This window comes from Glycine soja, chromosome 7 (assembly GCF_004193775.1).
Source record: "Glycine soja cultivar W05 chromosome 7, ASM419377v2, whole genome shotgun sequence".
Lineage (NCBI taxonomy): Eukaryota > Viridiplantae > Streptophyta > Magnoliopsida > Fabales > Fabaceae > Glycine > Glycine soja.
In genome coordinates this window covers 4,337,407-4,358,503 of record NC_041008.1, presented here as the reverse complement: position 1 = coordinate 4,358,503, position 21,097 = coordinate 4,337,407, and the positions used below count along the sequence as shown (strand labels likewise).

The window sequence follows — 21,097 nt, the reverse complement described above, 5'->3', positions numbered from 1 at the left end:
AAAAGCCCCCAGAATCTTTCTCGTGTTCTTCCTAATCCAAAAGATCGAGCTTTCACATTGTGACTCCTCCACTTAGAGAAATTTCTTACACCAAGAAAAAAAAATCCAACCTCCTCCTCTTCCTTTTTTATTTATAATTAAAACACACAAAATTCTGGCATGGAAGGGAACACGGCCGTTCTCAAAAAATAGTGACATTGATGGTCCTTTTATGAAATTTGGAGAACCTAAAGGTGTTTTGGATGAACACTACCATGCTCTGAGGAGCACGACGGTTCTCGAAGAATCTGACGTTGTTCCTTACTTGAAAATCAGAACATGGTTGTTTTGGAATGACCATGAGTGTGCTGGAATGACCATGACCATGCTCCGTCGTGTTCTTCATCAAAGCTCTCTTTTTTTATCCTTTTTAAGCTGATTTTCGTAGAATATCCACCTTGTTCAACTTTTGCCCTGTTTGCATCACACTTCAAAGATTTCCATGAGATTTGTCAGTAAATTAAGTCAAAAACATGCAAAAACAAAGCTAAAATTCATATCAAATATCACACAAATACTGGTTTATCATCCCTCTTTGTTTAGGAGGAGAACCTCTTGGGTAATCTGATTCGGGATACTGGTGGTGTGGTTATTCAACCCAGCGTACGTGATTCTTGGTCCTGGAATTTGGAGCCAGGTAAGGTTTTTACAGCTTCTTCAGCCTACGAGTATCTGCTGTCTTGCTATAACTCAAGCAATAATTTGTTGTCCTCCTCGTTGATTCCCCTCTTCTTTTGGAAGAGCGAGGTCCCTTCTCAGGTCTTAATCTTCTCTTGGAGGCTTTTGTTGGATAGGTTGTCTACTTGTGAACAACTTCAGAAAAGGGGTATTGGCATTCCAAATTATCATGTGTCTTGCTACTTTTGTAATGGGAAAGTGCAAATTATCTTTTCTTGCATTGTAACTTATCATTTCAGATTTGGCACGAGGTTTTCAAATGGACAAGAGTGTCCACTACTATTCCACAACACATTCGTCGTTTTTACCTGCAGTTTGCATCTCTAAATAGAGGTAGAAGGAATCAAAGGAGGAAAATTTTCTTGTGGCATGTGATGTGTTGGAGTCTTTGGAATTGGTGTAATAGAATTGCTTTTTTATAAGATTCTTTTGTTGCTGGGGAATTGTTATCCTTATTAAAGAAGATATCATGGCAATGGTTCTTATATAAGAAGAAATAAAGCACTGGTTTATTTTTCTCCTCATGGTCTTTAACCCTCTTTTGTATCTAGATCTTTAGATTTGGGATCTTTTTGAGTTGCAATTGATTTAGGCACACACTTACTGTCTTGATCTCTTTAGGAGGTGTTTTAGTATATGTTAGTTTTTTGGCTTGTACCTCCTTACCTGTACACCTTGTATAGTAACTATATTAATATATATATATATATATATATATATATATATATATATATATATATATATATATATATATATATATATATATTATATATCTTTGCCTTTCAGAAAACAAATATCATAGTCTACTTATATTTCTAAAACACAAGTTTCGAATATAAAACATCACAGATCAAGTGGAGACTAAGTATAAATAGAAAACTAGAAAAAAAATATAAATACAAAAGATTCCTTATACAGATACTTAAAGAAAATATTAAACTTAAATGTTAGAAAAAATAACATTTATTTTTCTATTTCACTTATTCCTCCTCGTTTTCTTTGTATCATGCTGATATATATATATATATATATATATATATATATATATATATATATATATATATATATATATATATAATGTATTTTATTTATTCAATACGATTCATACGATTTAACTTTATTGATTTCATTAGTGATCCATTGATATAATACTTATATTAAGTTGATTTAACTAGTAGTTGTATGTATCTAATTAATCTAAGATATATACAAACATAAATATATATTAAAAGAAAAGTATTACTGGCGTTCATCTTTCTAATCTATACCAAGTCAAAAGAGAAATGCTTATTTATATATCACAAATATTTTTCTTTCCTAAGATACATTTTCCACTTTATAGATTTCGAAAGTGTTTTTCATCACGTAATTGATCAAGAAAATGAAGTTGGGGTGGTGGATTGGTGACCACAATACGGATCCTCACCACATGCTCACGTCCATCCAAGTGAGTTACCCGAAAACCTCGATCTTAGCACCTTCTATCCTTAACTTGTCACTAATTAGCTTCTCATTCTTCTCCTTGAACACCAACTTGCTTGGGATAACAGTGACATTAAATCCTTGAATGGGTGTAACACTATCAGTATAGATTATTTCTCCCTCTTCAACATTGGTCACCGTTCTCTAAAATTCCAAATTTACCCTTGATTCATTAGAAGAACCATTGCCACTGAGGAAACCAATGAAAGAAGGGAAGTTGAGATCCAAGGAAGGATTAGAACAATTATTAGTAGACTATCTAGTGATGATTGAGATGTTCTGTTGAGTGGAGTTCATTGCACAGAGAAGATTGACACAATCTTGAACTCCCACATCGTAAACAAGCCCAGGGTCAAGGGCTTTGTTGGGGTTTACATGACCAGCTCCCAAAGCTAAAGGAGAGGCTGGTTTGTAATCGGTAGCAATGTCCTTGACGAGTTCCTTAGTATTGTCGAATACATCCGATGTTGTCATAATGGCTGACCTAATAGCTACAGGGCTCCAATCAGGGTGCGCCACACCTGCCCCATGAGGGCATGCCATGGATGTTCCACTTGCAAAATTGAAGTTACTAGAAAGGTTTTGGGACCCAAATTGTGCCACTGGAAGATTTGGCGGCCATGCAGCTAAGATTGATGTACCAGGAACAGTGATGTCTGGTTTCAACACATATGGACAACTACTTGAAGGCCCTTTGGAACTGTAACTATCTGCTCTCGATGCTGGTTTAGAACCTAACGCTGTTGTCTTATAAGACATGCTTGCTTTTGCATCAGATTTACTCTTGATGTATGCTTTGACAATTTCTCCATTTCCGGGGTTAATAATGATGCCTGCAGAACCATTCCTTAAGAAAAACGATGTGTCATTGGTGCTTGATATGAACACTCCCGCGGCAGCATTTGACCAACACCATCGGATATTGCACTATCAATTGATAAAAGTTAGGGACAAAAAATGAAAATTGATAAAAGTTCAAAAATTAAAAACTCAATTTACCCAAAATTAATATATTTATATATTTTTGTTAATAAAAAAAAAAAATTTGATGATATATACTAAAAAATAAATTATGTATAATAATACCGGTAATTACCTTAATTATGCAGCTCATCCCTTATTTATTTATGGAAAAATAAGATATGTATTATTTGCGTGTAAAGAGTATTTTATATTGTTATTCAATCACAAATTAATATATATGATAAATTTATTAAGTAGAATAATAATTATTTTAAAAATTATACTAAAGATTATTTCTTGGGTCTGGTTTTATATATGTAAATGTTGTTGAGCATTGTTTACACGTCAAAAATTCTAATTTAACTTTTTTTATTAAATATTAATTATTATTACTAATTTGAAATTTTGTAGTATCTTGGACCAAGACATAACATGAATAATAGGCATCTATGTTGTTGAGCATGAGAGACGAGAACTGGCAGCCCATTCAGACTTATAATAAATTTTTATTATTGTTGTTGTGGATTTTCATTTTCCATATAGTTTCATATGAACTTCAACATACAGCAGCCAGGCTTCATCATTTTCGAGTAAATGAGATGTGAGTTTTCTTCTAGCCTAACCCAAGTCTCATTTTGTTGAATTTTGACTGCAGATATAAAATTTGGACGTGTAACAAGTAAAAAGGTCAGAAAAATTGAAGAAAAAAAAGAAAATCTGAAGTAAGCTCAATCCAATAAGTACGCTTAGTGCGTGTCATGCGCTAAACGGGCCAGGAAATACACGCGTTAAGCCTGCAACACACGCGCTAAGCCCGCGATCTACACACGCTAAGCGTGAAGTGTTGCGCTAAGCGCGCCTACAAAGGCTCAAAGTCCACTTCAGCAGTTATAAATAGAGAAATAGAGAGTCAGTTCAGGGAGAGAAACACCACAACAGAATCCTCTCTCCTAGGGGTTTCATTCACTCCCTTTCTTTCATACCCTCTTCTCATTGTAAAGCCTTCAATGGCCATGAGGGCCTGACAGGCCTAGAAGTCAATGTGATGTATGATGTACTATTAACTATTTATCAATGCAATACCATGTTTTTCTTTCCTATTTTCTTTTATGTTTTTATCTTGCATACTCATCTTTATATTCTGTTAGGGGTTAGTGGGTAACTTCTAAATAAGATTTAAAGAATATATGCATGCATTACTTTTAGGGGTTAGACGCTCAGGAGAGGATAACTTCTAATATAACAAGAAGAAAAGATATCATGATAAAATCGTTGCTAGGCATAGAGCGATTGCATCGTGCCCATGCGTTAAAGCAAACATCTAGACTTAGAACTTCATGCATTTTATCTATTGAGTCTTTGCAAAAGGCATTTGAGAGATAGATAGGTAAAATAGACTTGTAATCGTGAGGCATCAGGGGCAAGTAAATGAATAGATGTGAGTAGGATAGAATCACTTGAATTGGTAAAGAAAAAATCATAAACTCATGCATCTTAGGGAGACAAGGCAAGTCAGTTCCTAACACTATCTTATCTTGAATTTATCTTTTTTTTATCTAAATCTTTTATCTTTTTTATCTTCTAATTTTATCTTTAATTCTTTTATCTTTTTGTTTATCTTTTAATTTTATCTTTACATCTTTTATCCTTTCTTTATCTTATCTTCTATCTTTCTTTATCTGTTATTCTAAATTTATTATCTTTCGCTTGAAAAATTGAATTTGCATTAATCTAAGTACAAACAAAGTTCCTCTGGATTCGACATTCGGACTTCCGAATATTTTACTACTTGTGACAATTTGGTGCACTTGCCAACGAGTTAACAAGAAGAGAAAATAAAATTAGGTTTTTTTGTTTGTTGCCGAGAGTGGAAGTGGACAGAGGCTGTGGTGGGGCACATGGGGTGGGCGGGGTGTGAGAGTTGTGCCATGAGAGGCTGAAAGAGCATGCACAAATTAAGAAAAATGAAGGTGTAAATTAAATAGAATGATTTTTAAAGACGATTTTTCAAAAATTATCTTTGAACACTTAAATCGTCTTATAAAATTTAAATTTAATTTCAAAAATATCAGCTTATTTTTTTACATGAATTATTCGAAAATCAACTTAAATCCAACCATGTTAAAACATGTTTTTCTAGTTGTGCGGATAATTTATAGAGAAAGCATTAATAGATCGATGGTTGAAAATTTTGCCCATGCACGAGAAATCAACGCAGGAACACTATTTTCTTTTATTTGGTACATTGAAACTTGAAAGCATGATCTCTAATCTGTTAGCCTTGCAAATTATTCTAACACCTCATCGCTTAGCATACTACTGACTTCACTCTCTGACTTTATTTTCTTTATTCGCTTACATCGACATTTTACTCAAATCACAAAGCCTAGATATTAATTAAGCTTACAAATTAGTCGGCACTTTGTTATTTTTTATTAATTAAACAAATTGTCGACTCATTCTCTTCCAATAAACTAGATGGACATTGCCAACTTTTTCTCAAAAACACGATTAAGAATTGCAGCCAATCGAACTCCTGCTTGAGCTAACCGCATATTGACTATTGGCAAACGTGACAGGAAGTAATCATCTGCAGAGTATTTTTCAAAGTATAGTGAGAAAATGTTAAATAAATTGTCTTAGCTATCAGAGCTCTTAAAGCTTACCATTTAGTACGGATCCTTCCGTGGCATCTTTATACGCCCATTTACAGGCATCTATGGTACTTTCAGATGCGTATCTATAAAAAAATTACCCAAGTTAAGTATATATGTATGCTTTGAATAATAATCGGAGACAACTAAAGAAGCTGGTTCTTTTATTTTTCTAGTTATAGGTTTTTGGGATTTAAATAAAGAACTCATTTTTACGCATGGGATATGATGGATGTCACTATTTTCAACATCAGAGAAGGATATTATATTTTGATACGTTAAAGGATTATTTTAATACTATTATGAGAATTTATGTATTATATTTATAATAAAAATCTTACCAAGAAAATTGAAAGATAACTAACTTAAAACTCGCAAAACAAATTAAAATTATATTCCCATTTGAAACATTATAGAAATAATTTGTATTTGGATAAATGATATATTATTAATGATAATGGGACATACGTAGCTGGGCATGGAAGGTCCTTATCACCGCAATTCTCCCATTCTTCTACTTGATCGGCCCATACTTTCTGTTTATTTAGATAAAAAAAAAAAGTAGAAGATAACATCAAACTTCACAAGCCAAATCCTTAATTAGGTAGATGATTAAAAAAAATACAATACCGTAATATTCTGTTGAAGTGCATCGATGAACTCGTCCATGTCAGAGTCATAAAATTTGTCGACTTCTGTCAGAAGTATGGTACTATCCCAAATCTGTATGTATATGAAGGTAAAATTAAACATACCATGTTGTCTTTTTTTTTTTATCAACAAAAAAACTATTATATATGTAATTGAAGGTACCAGAAGTACCGTATGCAAAATAGCAGTTTAACTCCAAGACTTTGGAAAGTTTTAATGCAAGCCCTCGTCCAGTTAATAATTTATAAGGACTCATATTTTTATCTCAATAAATCAGATTTTAAAATGCTCATATTCGAGATTTTTAAACCATCGTCTGATCTTCATCTAACATGCCGATCTATGAATCCATGAAGAAAAATTGATCTCTTACATGGTGGAGATTTTGCTTCCTTTTGTACCAGCGAACAGTAATTGCATTGCCTCCATTGTCTGAGAGAAAGCCACAATGTAGAGGCTGCATATTAAGAATATTGTACAGAAAACCATTACATATATATATATGATGGTTAACCAGAATGAAAATTCAGATGATCCAGCTTTGGCGCTCGTATAAATGCATATACCTGATGGATGTCCCCCATAAAATGTGAAAGGAAGAATAGAGATTGCGTGAGGTTATCTGATATATCATCGTTATGCATGTTACCATTACCAAAGAAGAATTTATGTTAGTCCGCAAAAAAATATGCATGGGGTATCACAGAAATTAGTAGTTTGAAACAAGGACTTACATCTAGATTTAGTGTCACTGCCATATTCAAGGAGCTGCGTTGTGTAATTGTTAATCGCAGCCACAACACATCGCCCCTTAATTCCTTTTTTGTAATCTACACAATCCCCTGAATGTTCAGACAAAGAAGTTAGTACCACACCACAATATGTTATCAGATATCATTCAACTAATTAGCCAAATGTTAATAAACATAAAAGTTAATTAGTTGAGATATGGTAAGAAGAACTGAATTCTTATAAGTTATTACAAATTATTTACAAATATTATTGTTCAATGGATTTTATGGTTTGTACAAATACCACGAGCCAGGCTACATTTTACTGAATAAGTGTTGTAAGATCCAAATAAGGGGAAAAATCTCAAATGGCACACTAATTAAAGTTTTTATATCTTCTAAAGGATAATGAGAATGCTACTTAATTATAGGTTTTCCATCGCAACAAAATAATAATAATAAGTTAAATTACTCATTTTGCCTTATAATTTTATGATTCTTATTTTTTTAGTCACTATAATTTGAAAGTGTTCTTTTTAGTCTTTATAATTTGTATTTTAATTCTCTTTTAATCCTTATAGTTTGAAAGTGATATTTTTAGTCTTTATAATTTATATTTTAATTATTTTTTAGTCCTTATTACAAAAAAAATATAAAAATAATTAGCTATAAATTAATTATAAATTATCAATTATTTTTTTATTACAAATTATCTTACGATAAATTAGTTACAAATTACTTATTAATATTTTTGAAGTTCATTGTAATTGATAATATTACTCATATTTTGATGGTAAGAACTAAAAGAGAATTAAAATATAAAATATAGGGACTAAAAAATTACTTTCAAACTATAGGAACTAAAAGAAAATTAAAATACAAATTATAAAGATTAAAAAAACCGCTTTCAAAACTATAGGAATTAAAAGATAATTAAAATGTAAATTATATGAACTAAAAAAACCACTTTCAAATTACAGGGATCAAGGTAAGAATCGTGAAATTATAGGGACCAAATCAATAATTTAACCTAATAAAAATAAAACTTATAGTTTTTCCGAATTGAGAGTTTTAATTGTAAGCTTAATTGGATTTTTATTTTTTTTCATACTTATGTGTGTTTCAAGTTATTTTGATCTAGCTGCTATTTAATTCACATAGTTTCCAATTGCTAAAATTAAGACCCTCGCCTTTCATCCAAAACTTAATGGAAATAAAATGTGACGTCCATATGCATAAATTGACAAACAATTTTTTTTATAAAATATTTAATTAAAAATTGCTTTATTTCCCTCGATAATATCTCATATCTCAAACAAAAAAAAAATTAACAAATGAAAAAGTAGCAAGACTAAAGTCACATGGTTTTTTAAAATAATATATAACTTTTATATTTTCATCTTTACCATTCATATGAAGATGTCTTGCACGCAAGCATGTTTGGTTGATAGTATAATTTCATATCTCAAACAAATAAAAAGAAAATTAACAAATGAAAAGTAGCTAAGACTAAAGTCACATGGTTTTTTAAAATAATTTATAGCTTGTATATTCTCATCTTTACCATTAATATGAAGATGTCTTACACGCAAACATGTTTGGCTTATAGTATAAAATAAGGTAACTGTGGGTCCACGTCAAGGCTAAGCATCACATTGTAACGTGCAATTAAAAGAGTCGTGTACTTCATATATTTGTTGTGTATTATTGTCCAACAGCGTGTCAGGTACGTAGTAAATTGACGTTTTTCAATCATAGTAATAGTAGCACAGTTTTAGATATTTATTGTTATATGTTACATATTTAATTTAAGGCCTAAAATGACTCCACAAAGCAATATAGTGAAAGCAATTACAATTCACTAATTAATAATTGGAACTTACTGCTGTTTTTGTAACTGCAGAGGGCCTCTGGGGTATTTGCGTAGTGCAAAGCAGAGGCCCAAGGATAGATATGATGAACATGATCTGCCCAAGAACACTTTGTGGACAAATCATTTCCTGCGGATATTGGCAGCAGTTTCTTCACAGCCTCTGCAGCTGCTTCACTGAGGCGAGCCTGCAGTTAAGAAAGAGGGTACGTAAGTGACACTCGGCACATGCATGTTGAAAATCAAATAAGATAGCTAGAAAATTGGATTTTCTGCTGTTGTTTTTTTTAGCAGGTCCGATGCTGGCTATTTAATTTGTATTAATATTTAATTTTGTGATTCAATTTAAAATTATGTGATTTTTAAAAAACAGCGAGAGGATAACTGAAAAAAGGACAGAAAAAAACTAGATTAAGGTAACTAGCTATACGCACCTGTGCAATCTTGCAAACAATGACATGCCCATCGTCTCCCCACCCATGGATATTTGGAAGCAAAAGGATAAATAATGAGACTATGGCCACAAGCTGATGATGAATTGAGTATTGACCCATGGTTGGTTCTCTACATTAATTAACAAATCATGCACATGATGGCTTATTATATATAGATGTGCCTGCAGTCCACTAAGAGAGAGATAAAAATAAAGATTTTTTTTTTCACAACACGTTAACTTGATCTATCTCCGTTTTAGCGCACGTTCGTTAGATGTGTGGATAATAATATATCTGCTCTTGAAGTCGACTTGTACTGTTTGACATGTGATATTTTAAAACCATTTGTACTGCTCCCTTGCATGAGAGGCGTGGTATTATAATAATATAATCTCGCTGGAATGGTGACAAGGTGAGTATTAATTCGTTGGCAAATATATCAAATTTGTTATAAGTATTCAAAAGTCCGAGTGTCAAATTCATAAGAATTTTATTTGTACTTAAATTAAGAACTTTATTTGTACTTAGATTAATGTATAAACTCAAGTTAAAAGCAATAGATAAAGAATTTAAAATAAAGATAAGAAAATATAATAGATAAGATAAAGATTTAAAAATGAAAATAAAATATTTAAATTAAAAGATGACAAAGATAGAAGATAAAAAAATAAGAAAATAAAAGTAAAAGATAAGAAAAATAAAAAATTAAGATAAAGATAAGAAAAGAAGATAAAAGAAATAAAATCAAGAACGTGATAATGTTGAGACCTGACCTGCCTTATTTACCTAGAATGTATGAGTTTATGATTTTTCTTTATTAATTTAGATGATTCTATTCTACCCACATTTGTTCATTTAGTTGCCCCTGATTTCTCACGATGACAAGTCTATCTTATTTATCTATCTTCCAAATTCCTTTGCAAAGACTCAACAAATAAAATGTATGAAGTATGAATTCTAGATGTTTGCAAGAATACATGAACATAAAATTATCACTCTATTCCTAACAATGATTTTTTTATGAAATCCTTTCTTTTTGTTCTATTAGAAGTTACCCTCTTCCAAACGTCTAACCCCTAAAACCAATGCATGCATACCTTATTTAAATCTTATTTAGAAGTTATCATCTCCCGAGCGTCTAACCCCTAACAGAATATAAAAGATGAATAATGCAAGATAAAAGCAAAAAAGATAAATAATGAGTACATCATACATCGCTTGGCTTTTAGGCCTGACAGGCCCTAACTAGGGGTTTAGTCACTCATGGCCATTGAGGGCTTTATAATGAATGAGGTATAAGAACTAATGGGATAAGAGGGGTGAAAGAAAGGAAGGGAGTAAATGAAACCCTTACTAAAGGGGGGTTATGTGGTCTTATTTCTCCTCCTTGGCTTGACTCTTTTTTTGTATAGTTGTTGGAGTGGACTTGGCCTAATGTTAAAAATCTTCCTCAATGATATTTTTTTTGATATTTTTTGGATTTGTTTTGCTTTTAATCATATCTTCTTGAGATTTCCTGATATTTTGGATATTTTCTCAATTTTTTTCTCTTTTAATCTCTCCTTTTCAAATACTGTGTAATTTTAGTTTTCACAATATATGCAATTCCGTTATTCTGTTTTTCCTCATCTTCTCCATTTTTCTTGGTGAGTTTGTGTGTGTGATTCAAGTTTCCATTGCTTGATTTGTTCTAGATTAATGTTCTAGATCCAACATTTTGGTATCCAGAGCCTAATCGAGCCTGGGATCGGGAAACACGAGTGAAATCGATGAGGTTTCAATTTGCAATTTGGAAAACACGAGTGTGAGTGAGTGTTCTTCATCGATTTAGTGAATTGAACACGAATTGAGTGAAAATGGAGTTGAGCACGAATGGAGGAAACGTCCCTGTGCAATTGCTGGTTCTCGACGGAAAAAATTGGGAGCGGTGGCATATTCAAATGAAGGCGTTGTTTGAATTTCAAGACATGATGGAGGTCGTGAAGAATGGCGTAGCAGCGGAACCAGCAGAACACGCTACTGAGGCGATGAGGAATGCATACAAGGATAGTAAGAAGAAGGATGCGAACGCAATATTCTTCCTACATCAGAGTGTAGATGATGCGAATTTCAATCTGATTTCGAAGGCGACTTCAGCGAAGTAGGCCTGGGATAAACTTGAGAAATATTATGCTGGTGGAGATCGAATCAAGAAGGTGAAACTTCAAGTGTTGCAGCGACAGTTTGACTTGATGACGATGGAAGAGAATGAGAAGATTGCTGACTTCTTTGCACGAGTAAAGGTAGTCACCAATCAGATGGCTACACAAGGTGAGATTCTAACTGATGGAAAAATTTGTGAGAAAATTACTCAATCTCTGCTGGAAAAATATGATTATATATTATGTGCAATTGAGGAATCCAAGGAAGTAAGTGAAATGAGTTTAGAAGAATTGCAAAGTTCACTAGAAGCTAGAAAATTGTTGAACAAGTCTTATTGGCTCAATCTAGTAACAAGAATTATGGTGACGGTAACAGAGGAAGAAATGGTTTTAGAGGAAGAGGCCGTGGTAGGAACAATAGAGGAAGAAATGGCTATGTTTCTAGTAGTGGAAGATGCCAAAATAATGTTGAAAAGAAACCTGATCAGTCATAGAGAGGCAGGGGCAGAGGCTACTATCGAGGTGGTAGCAATGGTAGAGGAAGAGGTGGTAGAAAAAGTTTTGATAAACAAAACATCCAATGTTATAACTGTGATAGGTGGGGACACTTTGCATATGAGTGTTATGCGAAGAAGGATTCCCAAGGTGATGAGGCAAATCTTGCCAAAGGTGATGATGAGGAAAATGAGCTAGTGATGCTCATGGTGACTACTGCAGATGAAACATGCTCCATTGATGAATGGTATCTTGGCATAGGATGTTCTACATATATGACTGGTCATAAAGAATGGTTTGTCAACTTTGATTCAAGCAAGAAAAATAGAATCAAGTTTGCTGATGGTAGAGCTATGCTAGCAGAAGGAGTTGGAATCAAGATGCCGAATGGTACACAGTACTGCATGTCATGTGTATTTTATGTACCTGGACTGGAGAGCAATTTGCTCAGTCTAGGACAATTAGTGGAGAAAGGCCATAAGGTGATTATGGAAGATAAAAAACTTAAACTGTTTGATTCATGTGACAAAAATAGTTTGATATTTGATGTTTCTATGTCTAGAAATAGGACATTTAGAGCCAATCTTGAAGCACTTTGCCATAAATGCCTAGCTGCAGTAGTGAGTGAAGATGATTGGGTGTGGCATCATAGATATGGTCACTTGAATTTTAGAGACTTGCATGACTTGAATACTCACAACATGGTTAGGGGGCTGCCATTGATAAATGTACCAAAAGAATTATGTAAAAATTGTGCTGAGTCTAAACAGCATAGAGAACCTTTTAAGAAATTTGTTGAAACTAAGGCAAAAGAAAAGCTTGAAGTGATATACTCTGATGTGTGTGGCCCAACGCAGTGTGAATCTCTTGGTGAGAGTAGATACTTTGTATCATTCCTAGATAATTTTACTAGGAAGATGTGAGTGTATATCTTGAAGAGAAAGAGTGAAGTGCTAGGAGTATTCAAGAAGTTCAAGAGAATGGTTGAGAGACAAACTGGTTTCTTGATAAAAACTATAGTCACTGATGGAGGAGGAGAGTATACTAGCAATGAATTTGATGAATTCTATGAACTAGAAGGTATTGGGCATGATGTGACACCTCCCTACACTCCCCAACATAACGGTGCAGCAGAAAGATGAAATCAAACAGTGATGAATATGGTCAGATGCAAGCTTAATGGAAAGAAGCTACCAAAATTTCTTTGGGTAGAGGCTGTCTCCACTGCAGTGTATGTGCTAAACCGAAGCCCAACAAAAAGGCTCAATAAAATCACACCTGAAGAAGCATGGTCTGGATGCAAACCAGTGGTTAGTCATTTTAAAATTTTTGGCTCTATTTGTTATAAACATGTTCCTGATCAGTTGAGAAAAAAGTTAGATAGCAAAAGTGAGATAATGATACTACTGGGTTATCATGCCATTGGTGGTTACAAATTGTTTAATCCAGTAACCAAAGAAGTGCTCGTGAGTAGAGACATGGTAGTTGATGAATCCAAGGACTGGAATTGGGATAAAGAGATGGTAGAGAAGCCTACAAAAGTTGTAATTGAAGCTCTTATTGATGAGCCAAGTGATTCTTTTGCTGTAGTAATTGATGATAGTGACCAAGGAAGAGTAAGGAAATCACAGAGAGCTAGACAAGTCTCTAGCAGGTTACAGGATTATGAATTGATACATGATTCAGCAATAGGGGAGGAAGGTGAGCTAGTACACTTAGCTCTATTTGCTGAATCTGAATCAGTGAGCTTGGAGAAAGCAATGAATGACACAAAGTGGATTGATGCTATGAAAGAATAGCTAAAAGCTATTGAAAAGAATAATACATGGCAACTTGTGCCTCTACCTGCTAAGAAAAAACCTATTGTAGTAAAGTGGGTTTATAAGGTAAAAAAGAATCCGAAAGAAGAGATTTCCAAGTATAAGGCCAGGCTAGTGGCAAAGGGATTCTTGCAAAAGGCTGGCACTGATTTTAATGAGGTGTTTGCACTTGTTGCAAGAATGGAGACAGTGAGAATTATTACTGCTATAGCAAGTCAAAAAGGGTGGCATATGCACCATATGGATGTGAAATCAGCCTTCTTGAATGGTCCTCTAGAGGAGGAGGTTTATATGAGTCAACCACCTGGGTTTGAAATAAAAGGAAGTGAAGAGAAGGTGTACAGATTGAACAAGGCTTTGTATGGCTTAAAGCAGACGCCTAGAGCCTGGAACAGGCGCATTGATGGCTTTCTAATGAAGCTTGGATTCCTCAAATGCACAACTGAGCATGGTGTTTATATAAAGGGCAGCAATACTACTAACTTGACTATAGTGTGCTTGTATATAGATGACTTGCTTGTGACAAGAAATAATGAGACTGAGATTGCTAACTTTAAAGAAGAGATGATGAGAGAGTTCGAAATGACTGATTTGAACCTTATTTCTTATTTTCTTGGAATTGAATTCAAGAGAATTGATGAGGGAGTGATTATGCATCAAGGGAGGTATGCAAGAGATGTACTAAGAAGATCAGAATGGTTGATTGCAATTCTACAGACACACCCATTGCCACTGGTGTGAACTTGGTGAAAGATCCTAATGAAGAAGAAGTAGATGTAACATTGTATAGACAAATGGTGGGCTCACTGAGGTACCTTTGTTGTACTAGACCTGACTTATTGTATGTTGTTGGCTTGATTAGTAGATATATGGAGAATCCTAAACTTTCTCACTTCCGTGCTGCCAAGAGAATAATGAGGTATGTGAAAGGTACTCTTGATTATGATATTATGTTTCCCAATAATTTTGCTGCCAAAAAATGTAATGTTCTGGGATATAGTGATTCTGATTGGTGTGGAGATAAGAGTGATAGGAAGAACACAACAGCTTATGTGTTCTTCTATGGTGATGCTCCAATCTCGTGGAGCTCAAAGAAGGAACAAGTGGTAGCTAGCTCTCTCCTCATGTGAGGCAGAATACATTACAGCTGCTATAGCAGTGTGTCAAGCTCAGTGGCTTGACAATATTTTTAGTGAATTGAAGATGAAGGAAAAGGGTGCTATTACACTGATGGTGGACAACAAATTTTCCATCAATCTAGCTAAACACCCAGTTGCTCATGGGAGGAGCAAACACATCAAAACACAATTTCATTTCCTTATAGAGCAAGTGACAAAAGGCAAGCTAAGTGTTGAGTATTGTCCAACTACTGTGCAAGTAGCAGACATATTCACCAAACCTTTGAAGAATGATCAGTTCAAAGAGTTAAGGAGCAGATTGGGAGTGATTGAAGTGGAGTGAAGATCTCTGTTAAGTGCTATAAGGGTGTTGTAGCACCAGAATAAGTGTTATAGCACCATATCTGTGATTTGTTATTTTTTTTTTACTGTTATTGTAATGTTGAGTTTAAGTGATAGATACAGAATTAAAGGAGAGTATTAGAGAAAAGGATAATTCTGTCTATACTGATATAAGTAAGGGAATAATTGTAATTTCACAATAAGAGAGTTTGCTATGAGATAAATATTGTGTAATTTCAGTTTTCACAATATATGTAATTCCGTTATTCTATTTTTCTTCCATATCTTTCTTGCTCATCTTCTCCACTTTTCTTGGTGAGTTTATGTGTGTGATTTAAGTTTCCATTGCTTGATTTGTGCTAGATTAATGTTCTAGATCCAACAGAGGATACTGTGAGGCTCAATCTTGTGGTGTGCTAGGAATCAGAGAAATTTATGTATTTTTAAAGAGGTTCCCTTTGATAGAAATGAACTGCTGCATTGCAGCATATCATTTTCACGGCTTGGGCATGGATGTCGGGTTACATAGATAATTTCCTCTATTCCCTCTCACAGCGGAGCGCAGCACCAGCGGCATGTCTTTGTTCATAATAACTGGTGATCTTTATTACTTCCAAACTTCTTCTGGGTCTTAAGGTCCAGCACGTGCATGCAAAATGATATAGTGGTGGACCTTCATCTGGTTTTGTCTCTGTTGGAATTATTGGCATTTATTTCTGGGTAGATAATAGGCCAAATGTTGGTGTTCCGATCATTGATTCATAAGTATACTGTTGATAGGCTGGTTGGTAGGGTTTAAAGGGTAAGAATTTCATGTGAACACGTGGTTAAGGTTTATTTATGTAGCTTTACATACTTATAAATAATAACCATTTACTTCACAACGGGGAGCTTATATGATGTTTTTTGGTTTATCTATACTCTGTGTTCACTTATGGTACTGCTGGAGTGCTGGTAGCCTGCTACCTTTCTTTGGTATAATATGCTTTCATTTATTTGTTGACCAATAAAAACTAGGGTATTTAAATAATCGAACCAGGTCATTTTAAACTACTAAACTGCTCTAAGAAAATAGAAGGGATTTTATATTAATTTTTAGAGTATATTACACTAATATCTCTTAAAATTTCGTGTAATTATACAAGTATTTTCTGCTTCTATATAACCATCACTTTTGTTTTCCTTATAAGAAGTGATAGTATATATAAAGTTTAAGCAGGACGACCTAAGGATAAAGTAATATATTAATTATAAGATTCATTTTTTTCTTATAATATTTATAAAATAATACAGAAGAAATATAATTTTAATATTTGGTAAGATTTATTGTTTAATTTTAACTTAAAATTAATTACTTGCTGATTTTGATTAATTAGTTTGTCTCTTAATTGCCTATATCAAATGTCTCTCAATTTGAATATATCAATTTTTATTAAAATTAATCTAAAATCTCTTTTTTTATTTTCTCTAATTATGGAAAGTAATCCAAAAGTTAATCTCTATTCTCTCCCAAATTAATTGAAATATCATTCTCATTTATATTCTTTGTGGCTCTTTGATCGTGAATATTATTCATTTCTTTATTTTCATTTGATTAAGTACGTTTATTGATTTTTTTTCTCAGTATTTCTTGTTTTGTTTTTTATTTGTGATTTGGCTTTGTTGTTCTTGTTCTTATTCACATATAAGGTATTACACATGTTATTTTAATAATTCTTCTAACCATTTGACTAAATCATTTGAATCATTTATGCTCTTTTTCTTTTTTTGAAATATGATTGTAATTTTTATAATTCAATTCTAGTATTATTTTTGTATAATTTTTTGAAATTCTAAAAATATAAATAACTTTGCATCCTTAAAAGTTTGAAAAATAAATTTTCAACAAAAATAGAAATATTTAATAAAAATATTATTTTTAGTTTAAAAAAATTATTAGACTAAAAATGATCTCATTTTAAAATTTATTTTAGATCTCTAAATACGTTTATCAGAGTTTAAGGAAGTATCAATATAATGTTTTCAGACATATAAAGGAAAGTTAGGATAATGTTTTCAAATTTAAAGTGTTATTAGTATAGGAAAATCAACAAGAGTAGAATTATGTGTAATTAAAGGAAATCATGGCGGATATTGCAGTAATTTGCTTTAATTTTTAATTAAAATTAAACATTATATTTAAAGCTTGATTTTTTATTTGACTTACACATAGATCACTTTTTTTAGTTAGTTTATGTAAAAAAAATTTAATCCTTTAAATTTCTTTGTTTTTTATTTTTAATCCTTTAAATTTCTTTATTTTTTATTCTTAGTCCCTCTAATGTAGCAATGGAATGACACTTTTTTGTTACGTGTCACATGTTAACATCAACAATTTAACCTTTTCTTAACGAAGTTTAATTTCATAGCAAAGACAAAAAATGAAAGGTTTTGAATTTACGGAGACAAATTTGAAAAAGAAATTAAATTGTAAGCACAAGAAAGGAAAACGTGCTAAATTATACGGGCGAAAAACTTAATTAATTGAACCTAATTTTAAATATCTCATTATTAATTTTAATATTTTTAGAAGGTAGGATGAAGTTATAAATATCTTTATTATGATTAGCTTTGAAATTTAATCTAAGAAATTGAAACACCAAATTCATAATATATAAATGTTCAAAATTAGTTTTAAAGAAAATAAACAATTGTATAACACATATTCATCTTTCCATGAAGAAAAAGAAAGTGTATATTTTAAAATAAGAGGAGATAAAAGTATAACATAAGCATCTTTCAAGGGAGGCAAAAGTAAAATTTTAATACATAAAAAAGTATACAGTTTGTTTTTGTAACGTAAAACAAAATAGAAATACTTCCACACACTGAAACAAGGTCTAAATTTTGTATGTGTGATTATTTATTTTATTTTATGTTTTTAAAAAAGCACACATCTCAAGTGAACAAACGGATACAGACAAAATAGAACAAAAAAATGATAAATACGATGAGTGTTAATTAATAGTATTAAACAACAGGAGGTTCAGATAAGTATAAAATAGAGATGCCATAAACAATTAGAATTATTTTCATATATTAAACATAGGCGATTTTTCACATCTTCTAATGGTATGTATATATCGGATTGGAAGAAGAAAAAAAAGTAAATATAATAACTGGCGTGATAAAAAGAAAAAATAAATAAATATATATATATATATATATATATATATATATATATATATATAATAAAAAAAATAATTGGAGCATAAAGAATCAACGTTATTTCCGGAATCATCGAAACCTATGTTAGTCTGGTGAGAAATTATTATTATGTTCCATATAGAAGATTTGTTTAGTTGATGTGCATTTTTAACTTGATTCATATGAAACCATATATGATATATGTCTCCGTCACTATACATATTGATCTAGAAATCCAATTTGAGGGTGGTGACCACAATGGGGCTCCTAACCACATGTTTCACGTCCGTCCAAGTGAGATATCCAAAAGCGACATTCTCCACTTTCTTCTTTGTTGGACCTTCAATTGTCAACTTGTAACTCAGCTTCTCGTTCTTCTCCTTGAACACCAACTTTTTGGGAATAACGCTCAAGTGGTACCCTTTGACGGGTGTAACGCTGGCATCATAGATTGTTTTCCCCTCCCCAACATTGGTCACCGTTCTTTGAAATTCTTGTGCCGCACTTGAACCGTTGCTATTGAAGAAAGCAATAAAAGAAGGGTAGTTGAGGTCCAAAGAGGGTTTGGAACAATCATTTGAAGAGGTTCCCGTGATGATGGTGATGTTCTTTTGGGTGTAGCCAAGTGCGCAGAGGAGATTAACATAATCTTGAACTCTCACATCATACACCAGTCCAGGGTCTAGGCCTCTATTAGGGTTGACATGACCAGCTCCCAAGGCTAAAGGAGAGGCTTGTTTGTAACCATCACCAATGTCTTTGATGAGTCCCATGGTGTTGTCAAACATGTCCGATGTTGTCATAATTGCTGACCTAATGGCTGCAACACTCCATTCAGGGTGTGCTCCTCTCAACAATGCTGCAACACCAGCAACATGAGGGCATGCCATTGATGTGCCACTTAACAAATTGAAGTTGCTGAAAATATTATGGGACCCAAACACTTCCACTGGAACATTTTGTGGCCATGCAGCTAAGATTGATGTACCAGGAGCAGTGATGTCTGGTTTCAACACAAATGGACAGCTACTTGAAGGCCCTCTAGAACTGTAATCATCCACACTCGGAGCTGGTCTAGTGCCCAAAACTGTCCTCTTAAAAGACATGGTTCCTTTAGCACCAGAGTTAGTACTCTTAATATAACCTTTGACAGTTTCCCCATTTATTGGGGAAACAATAATAGATGCAAAACTATTTTCAAAGAAAAAAGAACTCTCGGAGCTGTTTGAAATGAACACAGCCGCGACAACATCATACAGCTTAGCCACTTGAGCATCAATGATAGTTCCATTCTTGTCTTCACACACCACAATCTTGTTTTTCGCCTTGGCCAGTTCCTTCATTTTGTTGCACAAGCCCATGAAAACAATAGGAACATTGCTGGAAGAGAAGTTTCCATGATAGAGAGACATGCCAGTTACTTGGACTCCATTTCCAAGCGTGAGAGTACCCTGAAATTCACGGTCCAAAGTGCCAGCAGCCACAGTTATGACCCATGGTATTCCATTATGAAGCACTGCAAGGAATGGCCCTTCGTTCCCTGCAGACGTGGACACAAAAATGCCTCTCTCCATTGCTGCAAACGTGGCTATAGCAACAGGGTCCTCATACAAAGGTACATCATCAAAGCCAAATGACAAGGAAAGAACATCAACCCCATCTGATATTGCACTATCAATTGCAGCTATTATATCAGATGCATAATCTCCTTGTTCCCACAATGCCTTGTACATGGCCACTCTAGCACGTGAAGCAACTCCTGTGGCAGATCCAGAAGCATAGCCAAAGTATGATGCACCTTCAACAACACTCCCAGCTGCAGTGCTTGATGTGTGAGTCCCGTGACCTTCAGTGTCACGCGTTGAAGAAACATTATTGGTGGTGTTGGGGTGCTTTGCCAGCAACCCTTTGTTGAAGAACTTTGCTCCAATGAGTTTGTTGTTGCATTTGATAGTGCTTTCACATTGGCCTTTCCATCGAGAAGGAATTTTAGTCAATCCCTCATCGTTGAAGCTTTCACTTTCAGGCGAAATTCCAGTGTCAACGAAACCAACAATGACATCTTTGCCAAATTGAGACACTGGCCACGCCCCTACATTGGGGTTGAGGCCAAGGAAGTGTGGTGAGTGTGTTGTGTCACGCTTGGCGCGTAAATCTCGCATGCTAGAAACGTAACCCGGGGAGGTTTTGAGAGCTTCAAGCTCTTTAGGTGACAGGTTTGCACTGAAACCGTTGATGACATTGGTGTAGGTGTAAATCAGCTTAGAGTTAATAACAGAGTTAAGATTATCGCTGGTGGCTTTGGAATTGTCCAATGCTGAAGAGAGAGTGGAGAGATACCAAGTGTGTTGGGAGGAGAATGCTTTGGGCATGGCTGATATGTCCATGTGGATGATATAGTTGTCAGACTGAGCCAACGTGGAAATTGCAAGGTGATAGGTTGTGATGTAGAAGAAGCAAAGAGAGAGACAAATATGGGTAGCCATCATTGGA

At 33.6% G+C, this 21,097-nt stretch overlaps 3 protein-coding genes across 3 annotated transcripts; all 3 read right to left on the bottom strand.

Annotated features, from left to right (window-relative positions):
- Positions 1 to 2,454: 2,454 nt before the first annotated feature.
- Positions 2,455 to 3,018, bottom strand: LOC114419351 (subtilisin-like protease SBT1.5). Its single transcript, XM_028385009.1, has one exon. It carries the CDS (start codon positions 2,956 to 2,958, stop codon positions 2,455 to 2,457), a length of 504 nt encoding a protein of 167 aa, XP_028240810.1. The 5' UTR covers positions 2,959 to 3,018.
- A 2,342-nt stretch (positions 3,019 to 5,360) lies between these two features.
- On the bottom strand, positions 5,361 to 9,667 carry LOC114418266 (endonuclease 2-like). Its single transcript, XM_028383530.1, has 9 exons — positions 9,503 to 9,667; positions 9,082 to 9,256; positions 7,202 to 7,309; positions 7,034 to 7,089; positions 6,841 to 6,924; positions 6,447 to 6,539; positions 6,285 to 6,352; positions 5,829 to 5,902; positions 5,361 to 5,752 (listed from the first exon to the last, which is right to left on the bottom strand). The coding sequence occupies exons 1-9, from the start codon at positions 9,620 to 9,622 to the stop codon at positions 5,637 to 5,639; spliced, it is 894 nt and encodes a 297-aa protein (XP_028239331.1). The 5' UTR covers positions 9,623 to 9,667; the 3' UTR covers positions 5,361 to 5,636.
- Positions 9,668 to 18,718: 9,051 nt separating this feature from the next.
- LOC114419475 (subtilisin-like protease SBT1.9) lies at positions 18,719 to 21,097 on the bottom strand. Its single transcript, XM_028385148.1, has one exon. It carries the CDS (start codon positions 21,091 to 21,093, stop codon positions 18,832 to 18,834), a length of 2,262 nt encoding a protein of 753 aa, XP_028240949.1. The 5' UTR covers positions 21,094 to 21,097; the 3' UTR covers positions 18,719 to 18,831.